The sequence below is a fragment of the Carlito syrichta genome, unplaced genomic scaffold, assembly GCF_000164805.1.
Source record: "Carlito syrichta isolate Samal-C Ts95f unplaced genomic scaffold, Tarsius_syrichta-2.0.1 Scaffold312207, whole genome shotgun sequence".
In the NCBI taxonomy this organism is placed as follows: domain Eukaryota; kingdom Metazoa; phylum Chordata; class Mammalia; order Primates; family Tarsiidae; genus Carlito; species Carlito syrichta.
The window spans coordinates 646,208-660,648 of NW_007256303.1; the positions used below are offsets into that span (position 1 = coordinate 646,208).

At 52.5% G+C, this 14,441-nt stretch overlaps 1 protein-coding gene across 1 annotated transcript in view; it reads left to right on the forward strand.

Moving 5' to 3' along the window:
• Positions 1–12,848, forward strand: part of COL6A6 (collagen type VI alpha 6 chain) — a 67,381-nt gene extending 54,533 nt beyond the window's left edge. Inside the window, 7 exon segments of the mRNA XM_008069791.1 lie at positions 497–547; positions 2,183–2,218; positions 2,892–2,954; positions 6,794–6,856; positions 8,218–8,253; positions 8,369–8,405; positions 12,241–12,848. Coding sequence (XP_008067982.1) covers positions 497–547; positions 2,183–2,218; positions 2,892–2,954; positions 6,794–6,856; positions 8,218–8,253; positions 8,369–8,405; positions 12,241–12,848 — 894 coding nt within the window.
• Positions 12,849–14,441: the final 1,593 nt, after the last annotated feature.

The following is a 14,441-nucleotide window of genomic DNA, read 5'->3' on the forward strand; positions in this document are numbered from 1 at the left end:
TTTTTTTTTTTTTTGGAGTCGGAGTCTCACTCCATCACCCGGGCTGGAGGACAGTGGCACACTCACAGCCACCGCAGCCTTGACCCACTGGGCTCCGGCGATCCTTCCGCCTCAGCCTTCCAAGTAGCTGGAACCACAGGCACACACCATCACGCCCAGCTAATCTTTCGGTTTATTGTAGAGCCGAGTTCTTGCCAAGTTGCCCAGGCGGGTCTCGAACCCCTGGGCTCAGGCAATCCCCTCGCCTCGGCCTCCCAAAGTGCTGGGATGACAGGCTGGAGCCACCACGCCCGGCCAGGGTACAATTACTAGTCCCCGTTCTCGGATGAGGAGGGACAGTGCAGACCTGTGGCTGACAATGTGACTTCAGCACGACCATCACGGACGCCAGCCCCGGGAGGGACCCTGCTCCCTGGCCTCCCTTTTCAAGCCCAAAGCGGCACCCTGTCCTTCTGGGCGTGGCCGTCGGGCTCAGTCACGAATGCTTGGTTTGCAGGGTGCTGATGGCAGCCCGGGGCACGGCGGTGTCGGGAGCAGGGGAGCCAAGGTGAGTCGCCGCCTCGGTTCACTTTTTGTGGTCTTGTTTGCCACACTCGAGAGAAAAAAGAAAGTCGTGAGTCAGGCAGCCTTGGACAGGGAGGCAGGTATCTGGGGAGCTGATTTGCTGATACCCCACAGGGCCTAGGGTGGAGGAGAAAGGGACGTGGGGGGTGCAGGTGCAGGCAGCCCCTGAATCCTGGAAGCGAGTGTCCTGCTGTTCGCAGTGACGGTGGCCGGGGTCTGACGGGGCCCGGCCTGAACGGGTCCTCTCCCCCAGCCACTGGGCGCTCGGGTCCACTCAGGGAGGCACTGCACAAGTTGTTCTACTCTTACTACAGTTGCTTTAGCTACTCGTGAGACGTTTGCAGGGCTTTGCTAAATACATTGTGCAAGCAATAACTTGAAAAAAACAGTACATCAGAGTGATAATTTTATATTGTCCCTGAATACCTAAGTAACATCGAAAGAACTAAGACAGATAAGTTTACCAAACCCAGCAATTTCTACATTCTAACAACAACCACCAAGAAGTCAGAATGAAAAGTGGCCAACCATCATTACAAAATCCACAAAAATCTTCATGTAGGTAAGAAAATCCTTTCCGCAAAATATTTGAGAATGCTATAACAAAGAGTTACTGAGATGTAAGACGTCAATAAATGGAGAGGCATACGGAGTTCTTGTTGGAAAATCTGAATTCTTATGAAGGCTCAAGGTCATTCCAAGCGAAATCCCAATGAGAATGACACAGAGGCCGTCTGGAAGAACAGAGAACCAAAAAGTAGGCCTTTCTGAAAAGGGAAGGGAATGACTGAGGGCGTTCCAGTGAAATGTTGACGAGAATCATCAACCGCAAATATCGCATAATATAACCCCTTAATGTCTCACAAGAAGGGAAATATTATGTAGCTTATGGTGCTGGAATATTAGCCCCCCTGCAAAATAAATGTGCATGAAATTTACAATTACATAAAGAAATTTGTATGTGACATTTTCAAGTAAAAACTCAAAACATACTCAGAAAAAGTTATCCAGTTGTGTCAAGAGGCATTTTGAAAAGCTGAAAGGAAATATAACAAGGCACATGTAGTTGTTCTGAGTGGTAAGATTTGGGCGATTTTTCTTCTGTTCTTTTGATTTTATACATGCCTGAGGATTTACTCCTTTTAACAATCAGAAAATGAACTTTAAATTAAAAATGTACTTTTTCATCAACTGGGGATGATTCTATCTCTTCAACTATAGTCCTTGGCCAAAGTCCCCAAAAATGAATGATCAGACTTCGACTTCCCAAATTTCCCCGCGGAAACCCATTTTAGGAAGGCCCCTTCAGAGACGCGTGGCCAGGGACCGCCTCTTCTGCGATGTGTGCACGGGAGAAGGAAAGCTGGTCCGTGATTCTTCAGAGGGAGACGTTCAGCCACTGTCTTAGACAGTCCCGCTACTTTGATGAAACCAGTAACTAGTTTCAGTTCAGAACTGGAGTCTGTTCCTCGAATACTGCCGCGCGGCTCCAGCTTCCAAGGGGCTGGCCCTTCCTTGCTCAGGGGCCCTGGCGACGGGGCTGCAGGTGAAAGGGTAAGTTGATGTGAGCCTGGCCGGCGAGGCGTGCAGCCACTAACCTTCCTCACTGTCATTTCAGGGGCAGGAAGGATTCCCCGGAGAAGGTGGCCCTCAGGTACCGTGTGCTTCCCAGTGACGGGGCCGATCACAGCACTCCTGGGAGTGACATGTGTCCGGCCGGTCGAAGGACAGTTAAGGATAAATAAACGTCCTACCTCTGTGGGGTCAGGAGGGAGGGAGGACGCGGGCCCACGGCTGCCATTTTCATGATTACCTGTTTGTCTGAGCGTGTAAGACTTTTAAAAATATTGCCCTTCTTGTCTTTCATTCAGAGGCAAAGAATTCTCAGACGTACTCCTTTCCCGCTATCATATGTATTTTCTTTCTTGCCCCCACAGAGTAAAATGTAAAGAAAACCAAAACTATCTGATGCTTTCTGGCAGTGACATCCTCCCACATGGGGCTTTTGCTTTCTCTGGAAACCCTTACTGAACTCAGTAAACGCCAGGTCCTGTGGTCGAGTCAGGGTCAGAGGACAGGATGCGGGGCACAGTTCATGTCTCCCAAGAGCCTGTGTTCTGGCAGGGAGACAGAGAAGCACCCAGGCAGGGTGTTCTGTAGAGTGACACCCATAACCAGAAAAAGAAACATCAGAAAGAGCATTAAGAACAGACAGACAGGAAAAATGCCTTCATGGTGGAATCAGCTTAAAGGTGCAAATGTGTCCCTGTGAAATATGCAAGTGCGTGTTAGATTTTAATACCCATTTATTCTGCGCATTTATTTAGGGTGAGACTGGGGACCCCGGTGGTCCAGGAGAGACTGGACCCAAGGGAACCAGAGGCAAAACGGTAAGCCCCTCAAGCGTCGCGTGGCCAACAGCCTCGGCGATTCTGCCAAGTCCCTTTGTGCCTTTGGGATTGTCTGTCACTCGTTCGCGGTGACGTGGAAGTGTGTGCTGTCTTGTTAAGGCAGTCTGGGGCAGGGGAGTGGATGTGTCACCCACCCCTCAATGCCCGCGCAAAGGCAGGAGACATTTGCCTGCGGGGAACAAGTTGGCCTGTCCTGGCTGCCAAGGTGCCATTCCTAACCCTGGAAATACAACGTTTTTAAGGAATCCTTGGGCTTCCGAGAGGCTTTGCAAATTATGGTCAGCATCTTGTCTTCACCATGAACGTTTCGTTAAAGTGCTTTTAACGAGGTGTGTGCAAAAAGGTCCCCCCTTTCCCCCCACCGAGCCCAAGGAGGGTCTCTCTGGAGCTTTGTGAGGAAGTCCTGTGTATTGTGCAGCCAAATATGTCTTTGCTCCTGGGGAGGGGCGCGGGCTTTGGGGCCCTTGGTATAAACTCCGGTCTCCAGGACGTGTCACCCCGTGGGCTCGCCTCAGGTTCCGGGGGTTAAGAGTGGACTTCTCCCGTCTGTCCACCTTGTCTGTCCCTTACACTGTGTATAGGTGAGGCGGCTGTTTTATCTGTAGAAAGACAATCTTAAGTGTCTCTTGATCCAGTCTTAGTATTTCTTCTTCAGAATAGCACGGACCAGATAAATAGGTCTGAATTAATCGTTATCAATCAGCAAAAATAAAAAAGTCGGATGAAAATTTATAACGGAGGTGGCTTTCCAGTTTTGTCTTCATAGCTTATTTATCTAGGGGTTCTTTCTGTAACAAGAGCTTTCTTTTTTTAAAACTATAACAAGGACTTTCTGTGTAGAGGTTGCTAGTGAGGGTTTGGGGGCACACAAGTAAGGAACGTCTCCTTCCCTGCCTCCTGTCCCCCCAAGGCAGCTTCCCGGGGATCACTCACCTCCCCACACAGCTTGGGATGGCCGTCCCCTCACATCAGGCGCCCAACAAACAGGAAGTGATCAAGGCTGAGATCATTAGAAAAGTGACTAGAACAGACTTTCAGTGAATCCAGATGTCATCGGCACCGACACGTCTCTGGGCCGGTTCCCTGGCTTGCTGGTGCGGTGGCTCAACCTCGAACATGGATGCTAACAAGCTCAGCTGTCTGCTGGGGCCCGCCCGGGGCACATTAACCATTGTTTACAACACGGCACACTAATGAGAAGCATGTAAACATTTCCTCTGGGCCTCTGGAAAAACTCGGATTCCTGCCTGTCATCACGGTTTGTTACTTGCTTGTTTCAGTCCCGGCTGCTTCTCCCACCTTCACGTGAGGATTTCTTTTTTAATTTTGAAGGTGAAGTTTGGACAATTAAAACATCCCTGGTTTCCCCCTCGGATATCTGAAGTTTCTACTGGAAGGTTTTGGTGAAACTGCCTCGAAGTCTGAGTGCCTCTTTGGCCATGACTGCATTCCTGGTTTAAGTTCTCTGAACCTTCTCCTTGATCTTCTGCCTTAAACTTTTAAGAATTTCTCCATGATTTTAAGCTGTCTGATTTTGCACATACATGTGTTGGCATGTGTGTTTTTTCTCCTTTCACCACCTGCACAAGTTTCAAGCAGGGGTCTCCACCCTGCCACTGCCGTGTGGACTGGAAGACACCTGGGAGGATGGTTAGCAAACCCCTGGCACCTGCCCCTCGGTTCCAGCATCAGAAACTCCCCACCCCAGCTGTGACAACCAAATGCATCCTCATATGTCGTCCAACATCCCGGGGTGAGGGAGGCTGAATTCTCCCTGTAGAGATCCACGGGTTTAAAGAGTCAAATCACTTCACAGAGTTTCTTATATACATTTTAAAAAGCAGCGATCCCTCCTCCCCTCACCCCTCCCATTTCTTCTCCCCAGAAACAACTTTCATTTCTGAGCTGATCGTTTGGGGATGGACAACAGGTCTCTAAACATCACGCTTGTGTTCTGGGCAACCCCCTTGGGACGGTCCCCTCCGCCGTGGGAGCTTTTCTGTCCTCTCAACAAACCTGCTTAAAAAAAATCAGGCTTGTGTTCGTACCTTTTTAAAGTTTTAGGCTTCATGAACTGACTTCCTGCTATCAGCGTCACTGACTTGCCTTTCTCAGTTTACCATTTCTCTAAATCCTGCCTTCGGAACAACGTCTGAAGAGACGCAGGAGGTGTCCTCTGAGACCCGATCCCGACCAGAGCCTTCCGCCCTGACCAGCCCGGCCTGAGCGCCTCCGTGCCTGGGCTGCCTGCCACACCCGCCCCTCTGCCCCCGGACGCCCTCTGCTTCTCCCTCCCGTTCCCAGATCTCTTTCTTGTTTGGCAGAAAACTCCTCTAGTAGCTAGCTAAGAAGGGGTGAGCGAGAGGTAGTTTTGTTGCTACAGCCAATGTCTGAAGACGGCTTTATACTCCCTTCAGATGCGATTGGCTGTGTTGGCTAGTATACAATTCTGGGTTGGAATTAGTTCCTCAGAATTTTGAAGGGAGTCATTTCTCCATTATTTCTTGCTTCTCTTGTTGCTTTGGGAAGCCCAAAGCCATTTTGATTCCTGATCTTTTGAATGTGACCAGTTGTCTCTGGAACCTTGTTGGGTCATCTCTCTGAGTTGGTATTTCATGGGTTTTATGGCCTGATGTGTGGTCTATTTTTATCTATTTTCCTGGGCCTTAGGTAGAACCTCTGAGCCTGCAGATGTCCATCCATTCAAAGTGTTCATTAATTGCTTTATGATGATGTCCTGCCCTCTGTTTTCTCTAGTCTCTATTTCTAAAAGACCTATTTTTGATATATTAATATAGTCTGCACTCAATCAGCCATTTTTTTTCCTTGGAGGTTGCCCTATGCCTTCCACACGTAATATGGGTATTAGGCTTATTTTTGTTACTCAACTCAGCACACTGTCGATATCACTGGGCTACTCAAAGGACCTAATAATCATTTACTGTTTCACAGGCAAAGCTTTTACAAATTAGACTGGTTTTAGGCAACTTCATTTTTTATTACTTTAAAAGGTTGTAAATCCTGTAGCATTTTGAATGATAAAGAAACATTACCCCAATTTCTAAGCTAAGTCATAGCTTAATTTGTGAAAAACGCATTGCTGGGTACATATGAAAAATGCCTGAGGTACAGCAAGCAGATGGCAACTGTCGTTCTTTTACTGCTGTCACTTCTCATTCCATTACACGCATTTCCAGTTAATAGTTAAGATTTCTGTTGTTATTGCTTTAAAGTTTCTATAATTTCGTTTTCTAGGTTTTTTGCTTTTTGTTTACTTTTCAGTTTCCTTATCTATCATTTTATTTAGATACATTGTTTTCATTTGACCCAACAATTCCAGCCCTGGTAATCTTCCCTGAGGAAATAATCAGAAATGTGCATGTAAATGTAAAACAGCGTTACTTGTTACAACAACAAACCCAAATGCCAAAAAAGAAGGGGCTGATTAAATCATACTATAATCATGTAGAATACCTTACAGCCATGAAAATAATTTTCTAAAAGAATATTTAGTAACATGAAGATTTCCAGAGACATAGTTTAAAAAGTAACAGGCAAAAGTAGGATTCAAATAAAGAAAGGAATATGGGTCTTAATACCAAAGGAACAGGAAAGACATCAGAATGCTAATGAAAGCTATTTGGGGAAGGAGGGATGGCTGGGAGTTTTGTTCTTTGTGTCTTGGCAATCTCTTAATTTCCTAAAACGAAAGTGAAACGTTTCACTTTTGAATGTTCACCTTTAAACATTTTAAATTTGAATTTGCATGCATATATATGTATAAATGTAATTTTAAAATAAGTGAATCCTGCTTTGAGGTGTCTGCTGGGCTTCCAGGAGAGCTGGGATCCCCCGGGGAGCCAGGACCGCCTGGACGCAAGGTGAGTAGAAAAGCTGTAAATCACACCAGGCCCTTTTCCCCCGAAAGGAATCAGTGCATGGAGCTCCACTGTCCAAATGTGCACGCTGTCCTTCTCCACTGCTTGGCCACGAGTGTCCACATTTAGGTGCTCAGAGAGAGGAGGACAAGTGCTGATGTAATATATCTGTTGGGAGGCAGGGGAAATTGAGGGAGACAATGAAAAATCTGCGACAAAAACGATCTCGATTATCAGTGGGTTTTACGTATCTGCCCAATCACTGCCCTCTCTTCATTTGATAAGTCATCGCTGAATGAATGAAAGTGAAAGGAAAATAGCAAAGAGCGACCTCATCGAAGCTGCCTCCACACAGAGCTTGCTTGCTGCCGAAGTTTGGGTGGGGCTCTGCTTCGTGTGCTCTTGGGTGTCTCTCCAAGAGAAGCCAGACTCTTCCTGTTCTGAAGACGGATTGAGCACATGAAATAACACCAGCTCCGCTGAGTTGTTTCTGTCCCCACCACTGGCAGACAGACTAGATCGTGATAATGAGCTGATCCTTTTCATCTGACCGATGGGAAGAGGGTAAGGGTCACCTCTGGCTGTCTAGCGGCCAAGACACAGCCAGTGGTTGCGGTCTCTGAACCCACTGTGAGGAGGGGCAGCTGCCCGCAGGGGTAGGTAGATAGAGATGAGATCGATAGACAGACAGACAGACAGATAGATGATAGAGAGATGGAATGGACAGAGATATAGAGAGGATGGATAGATAGGATAGATAGATAGATAGATACAGACAGATAGATATAGATGACAGGATGGATAGATAGATAAAAGATAGATGAGAGAGAAAGAGAGGGAGGGAGAGAGATCAGATAGCTAGATAAGACAGATTCATTCATTCATGCTTGGAAGATAGCTGGGACACCCTTTCCAGATGTTCTGTTTGAGCTGATCCTTTTCATCCGACCGATGATGGGAAGAGGGTAAGGGCCGCCTCTGGCTGTCTAGCGGCCAAGACACAGCCAGTGGTTGCGGTCTCTGAACCCACTGTGAGGAGGGGCAGCTGCCCGCAGGGGTCCAGCCCTGGTGAGGCCCAAGCCTGGCCTGCTCCCACTTGGCCGTCAGCATCCGGCAGGCTTCGTCCCTAGACTCTGAACACGCCCTGCCACCTGAAGCTGAGGTGGAGGACAGTGGCCGTTGGGGCTGTGTGTGCCAGGCTGGCTGCCAGCAGCCCGTTCCTGTGTTCCTTCCGCCTAACCTGAGAAGAATAACAGCTTGTAAAAGTCGTCACCACTTTCTTAAGGCAGCGCGGGTGCTCATTCTGGCTACTGGCGCACCTGCCTGGAGCCACGGGACGATGTGGTGTGTGTTTGTTGTTCCAGGGTGTAAAGGGAGCCAAGGGCCTGGCCTCGTTCTCCGTACGTATCTCCTAACCACCCTCCCGTCTGCCGCGGGGTGCCCTGCCTTTGTTTACTGTTCCGCTTCGGGCCCAGCATCTGGGTTGACTCCTTCTGTCTTATTTTTGAACTGCAGACATGTGAGCTCATTCAGTATGTGCAAGACCACAGCCGTAAGTACCTCTTAAAACCGTTGCCCACCTCGTCAGCGTCGCAGAAGAGCAGGGAACTCAACACTCAGAATGGAGACAATTTGCCAGCCAGTCTCTTAAAATCAGAGATGTCGCTGTGTGTCTTTTGAGTCAGCAAAGATCTATGCTGTGTGTACATAGACTCGTTCGGTGCCTGTTAACACCCTCTCTGGCTGCCAGCACATCTGCTGGAACCAGTTTCAAGTGCCAAACAATAATATATCTGGTGCTTTTTTTTTTTTTTGAGTTGGAGTCTCACTCTTATTGCCCAGATTGGAGTGCAGTGGCACACTCACAGCCACTGCAGCCTCAACCTGCTGAGCTTAGGTGATCCTTCCATCTCAGCCTTCCGAGTAGCTGGAACTACAGACGCACACCGCCACGCCCGGCTAGTTTTTGTGATTTATTGTAGAGCTGAGGTCTCACCAAGCTCCCAGGCTGGTCTCGAACCCCCAGGCTCAGGCCATCCTCGAGTCAGCCTCCCAAAGTGCTGGGATGACAGGCTGAGCCACCACGCGCAGCCTCATTTAATTTCAATTAAAATTTTGACAGCCATCATGGCTCGTGGCTGCTGTGCCAGACGGTGCAGGTCCAAAGCCAACGCTCATGACTCCAGGGGATTAATAAATGCTCCTGTGGCGTTTGTGTAGCATGCAAATACACACATACATGCAGGTGCTACATACACACGGGAGACCACATGGAATTGTCTTTGGAGGGCGGGCCCTTGGAGTCCAGACTTCCCCGCCAAGTAAGTGTTCCGGGAACCCCCCGGCATCGTGTGCTAGCTAGTGTTGTCCTGAGAGGCTGCATTTGCTTCAGGGAATTTTTTTTTTTTTTTTTTTGGAGATTCTGTCACCGCGTGACTTACGAGCTCACCTGCCCACACGGCGCTGAGTGTTCTGCAGCGTTTGGCCAGAAACGGCCGACCCCATGCCCCACCCTCCCCGGTCACCCGATCTCGCCCCCAGGGACTTTTGTTTGTTTCCTGGGATGAAGAGTCCTCCAAGGGAAAGTATTTTCTGCTAACGTGGAGAGGGGCAACCGAAAACAGCAGAGGCGCTGCAAGGCATCAATAGGGATGAGCTCAAAAGCCGTTTTTGTCAGTGGAGAAAGTGTCTCGATAGGTGAATTGCATCCCACAGAGAGTACTTGGAAGGTGACTGAAGTTTAAGCATGTCAGAACAAACCGTGTTTTATAAATAAATGCCAGTTTTTCAGTCCCAAACACGTTTGTACGCACACGTGTATGTGGAGCTGACGGCTAGGCGAGAGAGGGTCAGACTGTTTGAGCCCCCACATCCCGTGCCTCCTGGCCTCACCATGTTCCTCCGAGGGTGTCCCTTGCCCGACCGTGGGTGGCAGGCCGCTCTGTCTGCTGGGGGCCATGTAGTCCCCCTTCTCCGCCCACCGTCCGCCCTGTGGAGGGAACGCCACTCCTGCCAAGGCGCTGGGCTCTGTGTGTTCTCCAAACCCCAGCTGTTGCCTCGATTTCGAGCCATCTATAAAAAGCAGACAGGGCGCACGGCACGGAACTCTGTCCCCTCCCAGGCAGTAACCCGTCTCCTCTGTTCTTCCTCCCCAGCTGGCGGACGCGGTGAGTACCCTCTCTCCACGATGTGTTTCAGTCAAGCCCAGGATGTCACACGTCTGGGAAGACACGTTCCAGCAGCGCCTTCTTCCGGCTGACATGCGTGCCGTCGGGGCCTCTGCCGCCTGTGCCAGGGCCACGTCCTGCCTGCAACAAGCCATCAGTTGCAGCCAGGCAGCCCGCGGTCCTCAGCCCTGCTTCTCGCGTTTGGATCTTAGTGATTGATGCCACCACTCACTTGCTTTCACACCTTTCGTGTTTCTGGCTTCCTTCCTTCTCACTCGCTGCCGCACGGCCTCTGTCCCCCAGGGATCGCGGTGAACACGCAGGGGCCAGAACCGCACGGGGCACCAGGTGCCGGGAGCAGGGCTGCAGCTCCAAGCCCGCACTCAGCCTGATGCCCACCGCCGAGCGGGCGCCACGCTCCCGGTGCTGGCTTCCAGTACCTCACAGTTACCACTTGGCGCCACTGGGGGTGGCCCGTCACCGCCCGGGGTGTGCCCACTTCCTCCTACCTCAGGATGAGCCGCCACAGCCCAGCCGGCAATGCAGAGCCTGGAGATGCCCGAGGCTCAGGGCTGCCACCTGGGTCTCACACGCGGAACTCGCCCTTGGGTGTCTGTTCCTGCAAACTTGCTTTTCTCTGTATCTTCAGCCAGTGCTGTGAATTTCCCCCTTTATGTCTAGATCTCACCTGAAACTTTTCTGGTGTTTTTAATCTGCTCAGCCTGCTCACTTAGACCCCGAGGCTGATGAGCCCTGCCCTGTCTCCACCGAGACGGACACTTTGGCTTAGGGTGAAAGTTCATTCTCACTGGGAGGTGGGACTCGTGAACCTTGGAAGGTCATGGAGTCAAGGACAGAGGCAGTGACCATTAGCACAGAGGTAGGCAAGGGCCCAGGCCCGTGGCCGACGGCGAGGCAAGCCCGGGCGTCTGAGTCCTGCGCTGGCTTGCAGCCCAGTGGGCCATGCTGCATCCATCTCCGCAAGTGACATGCAGGCATCTGGATGGGAGTAGCCGCCGGCCATGGGAAGCACAGGCCTGCCGTGTCCTCTCACCCAGCGGCCGCCCAGCACCGGCCGCCACGCGGTCAAGCACCGCTGCTCTTTCTGCACCCGCTGGCAGGAGCTGCTCCTCGCTGGGCTTTCTCACACCGTGTGTGTGAAGCATCCACCAGGTGGGGGCTGGCGGCCCGGGAGACCGGCAGAGACACCATTCCCGTCTAACACGCCACACTAGGGAAGCTGGGAACGGTGATCAGATGAGCAAATGCACATGGCTAACCGTGGGTATGCAGGGCCTGGGGTCAGCAGGAATGACTCGGGACCAGTGTGCCAGGATGGGCGCCTCTGCAGTTAGCACTGGCATTGGGCGTAAGCTGAGTCCGTTTCCCCGCGTGAAAAGGCAGTTCTTGAGCAAACGTGCACTCTCACTGTGAGATGAAAACGTCTCCACTAAGCTTTCTCACCCTCCTTTCAGTGACAGAGCGCCCAGTCACCATGAAAAAGCCTGTGGTAGCAACCATCACAGCGGTGGCTGACACTCATTGTGCACCTACTGTGCGCCAGGCACTGTTGTTCTAAGTGCCTTCCCTGAGTCGATTCATTTAACCCTCACCTCAGGCCGGGTAGGAGGTGACGTTATGACTCGCACGTGACAGGTGAGGAAGCTGAGGCGCGGTGAGAAGTGAGGACAAGTGGTGGGGACGAGGCCATGTGGCCGTCGGGGCCAGGGCTCTCGATGCTGCCCCGCATGGCCGCCTCTCGCATCTGACGTCTGTTCTGTGCGCTGCGTGTGCGTTTTCTCCCCACTTCTCTGAAACTGTTCGCCAAGCTTCCATCGCTGTTCTGCTTGAACTCTTTGTATTTCCTCATCAAGTAAAAGAAACGAGGCCAACACGTTTAGTTTATATGAGTAAAGTTCCATCCACAAACGCCAAGGCCCCCGTCAGCCTCCGCAGGTCACAGGCAGGTCCCGGAGCCCTCTCGTGTGGAGGACCTTGGTGATTACCTTGGACGTTTCGTAAAAATTAAGTTCTAGACGTTCTCCTTTTGTGCTTGATCAAAAGAGCAAACTGAGCTTTCGAAGAGCATTTTTAAGTGTGCAGGGCTTGAGTGTTTACTGTCGTCCACGTGTGTCTCAGCACCTAAACCATCAGCTGCCCAGGGCTGCATGTTTGCACAGCTGACATGCAGTGACCCGCTCCCATGATATCTCCTGCAAGCGGGCCGCCTGTGACAGCCACCCTCTTGCCTTCCAGGGCAGCTCAGGTGCCCGGCACACCCCACCGAGCTGGTGTTCGCCCTGGACCAGTCCCGGGACGTCTCGGAGCAGGACTTCACACGGATGAAGGAGATGACCGCGGCCCTGCTGCGGGGCATCCGGGTCCGGGGCGATGGCTGCCCCGTGGGCGCGCGCGTGGCCGTCCTCACCTACGACGCCCACCCCAGGCTCCTCGTGCGCTTCACCGACACCCCCGGGAAGACCCAGCTGCTGCAGGAGGTCGAGGCCATTCCCTACGAGCGGTCCTCGGCCAGCCGCGAGCTCGGCCAGGCCATGAGGTTCGTCGCCAGGAATGTCTTCAAGCGGACGCTGGCGGGGACGCACACCAGGAGAATCGCCACGTTTCTCAGCGGCGGTCAGTCCGCCGACGCGCCGGCCGTCACCACGGCCACGCTGGAGTTCAGCGCGCTGGACGTCGTGCCAGTCGTGGTCGCCTTCAGCAGCGTGCCCTCCGTGCAGCGGGCCTTTGCGGTACGAGGGGGTGGCCGGTCATGTGCCCACTGTTCTCTCACCCGTGTCCGAAGCCCCCGTAGGAAAGCTGGGAACTAGACTTCCTGGCCCTCAGAACCGTCCCCCAAACAGCAGGGCTGGTCAGGTCCTGGTTGCTCGCCACACAGAAAGCCAGTCACGGAGACGGCAAGCGTTGCCGGGGAGGAAGGCTCACCTGGGTGGTGACGCCAGCTGGGGAGACGGGAGACGCCGTCTCCAATCCATCTCCCTGTCCCAGTGACGTCTGAGGCTCACCCAAGGGAGCAGGAGTGTAGAAAACAGGCGCTAGGGTGGGGCGAGGAAGAGGAGCCGGAGAACAGGAGTCGGGCAGGGGGTGGAAGAGAAGTCGGCCAACAGGACCTGGGGCGGGTGAGGGAGGGGAGTGGGAAAACAGGTGGGGTCTGGCACCTCATCGTCTGGACGTGGGGAAGAGGCGAGTTTCTGGTTCTTGAAACCGTAGGCCTGAGAGCTAAGGTCTCCTCAGATGAGACGAGTGCATGTGTCAAGCCTTAAGGCCAGGAAGGCCAACATCTATGTTTACTTTGAAAAACTGCATCATTAGTTCTATGGGAAGTTGGGCGGGTCCCAACATCAAGGTCACTCATTAGGAAAGCTCCAACGCTGGATTGGCAGAGTAGACAGTGTGCGTCACTGCGTCCCAGGAACACGTCGCGCCCTCCATGTGCGTCACCCTGTTTAACGCTGGTACGTCGTGCCATGAGATGGATGAGTCGGCATTGCCATTCTATAGATGAGAAAACGGAGCCTGGAGAGTTGCGCCCCGTGTGCGGGTTCACGGAGAAGAAGGGGCGTGTCTGGACTTCACTCCAGGCTTGCTCACTCGTGCTTCCCCCGTGGCTCTCCGAGTTGCCTCGGTCTAGAGATGCAGGATCCGGCCAGGAAATACACTCGGTCGCAGAGCCCGGGCGGGCCCCGCTGTGCGACAAAAACCCCTGGGCTGATTCTGCAGCCTCACCGATTATGCGATGATCCAAATCTCATCAAGGAAAAGCCATCCCAGTCACAGTTGCTTAGACTGACAACCAGTCTCGATGTGTAGCCGGCCTACACACATCGCCCAGGACAAAGATGGCCCGGGAAACCAACACCTCAGCAGCCATGACGACCGACAGTGGCACCGTGGCCGGGCCCCAGGACGGAGGACCGGCCAAGCAGGCTGGCCCCAGGTGGTCTCTCCAGGACAGGCCACGAAGCGGGTCTGGGGACAACAAAGCCACCGGAAAGCGCAGTTCAGGTAAGAAGGCCAGCCGCTGAAGGTCAGCCTACCAAGGAAGGCAGCCGGACCCTCGGTCTTCCAGCATCTGACAGTCACCACTGGGGGAAGCCGTCCAGCCGAGTCCCAACTTGGCCGAATCTCCCGAAAGAGACACCAGGGGTAGCCGTCGTCGGAAGCTTCAGGTTGGCTTCCACAAGAACTCTCTGCCGGCAATTTGGATTTGCTGTTGGCCAGGACTAAATAGTCTGATACAGACGATCAGCACGTCCCCCTTTTCCGAAGGCCTTTGACCGGGGCGTCACTCACCCACGGCTAGGATTCAGTGGCCGCCTGAGCCCTTTCCACTCGGTAGCTTCCGTGACCGCGCTGACACGCGCATAGAGGTGAGATGCAGCTCTCATCCGTCACATGTGGGA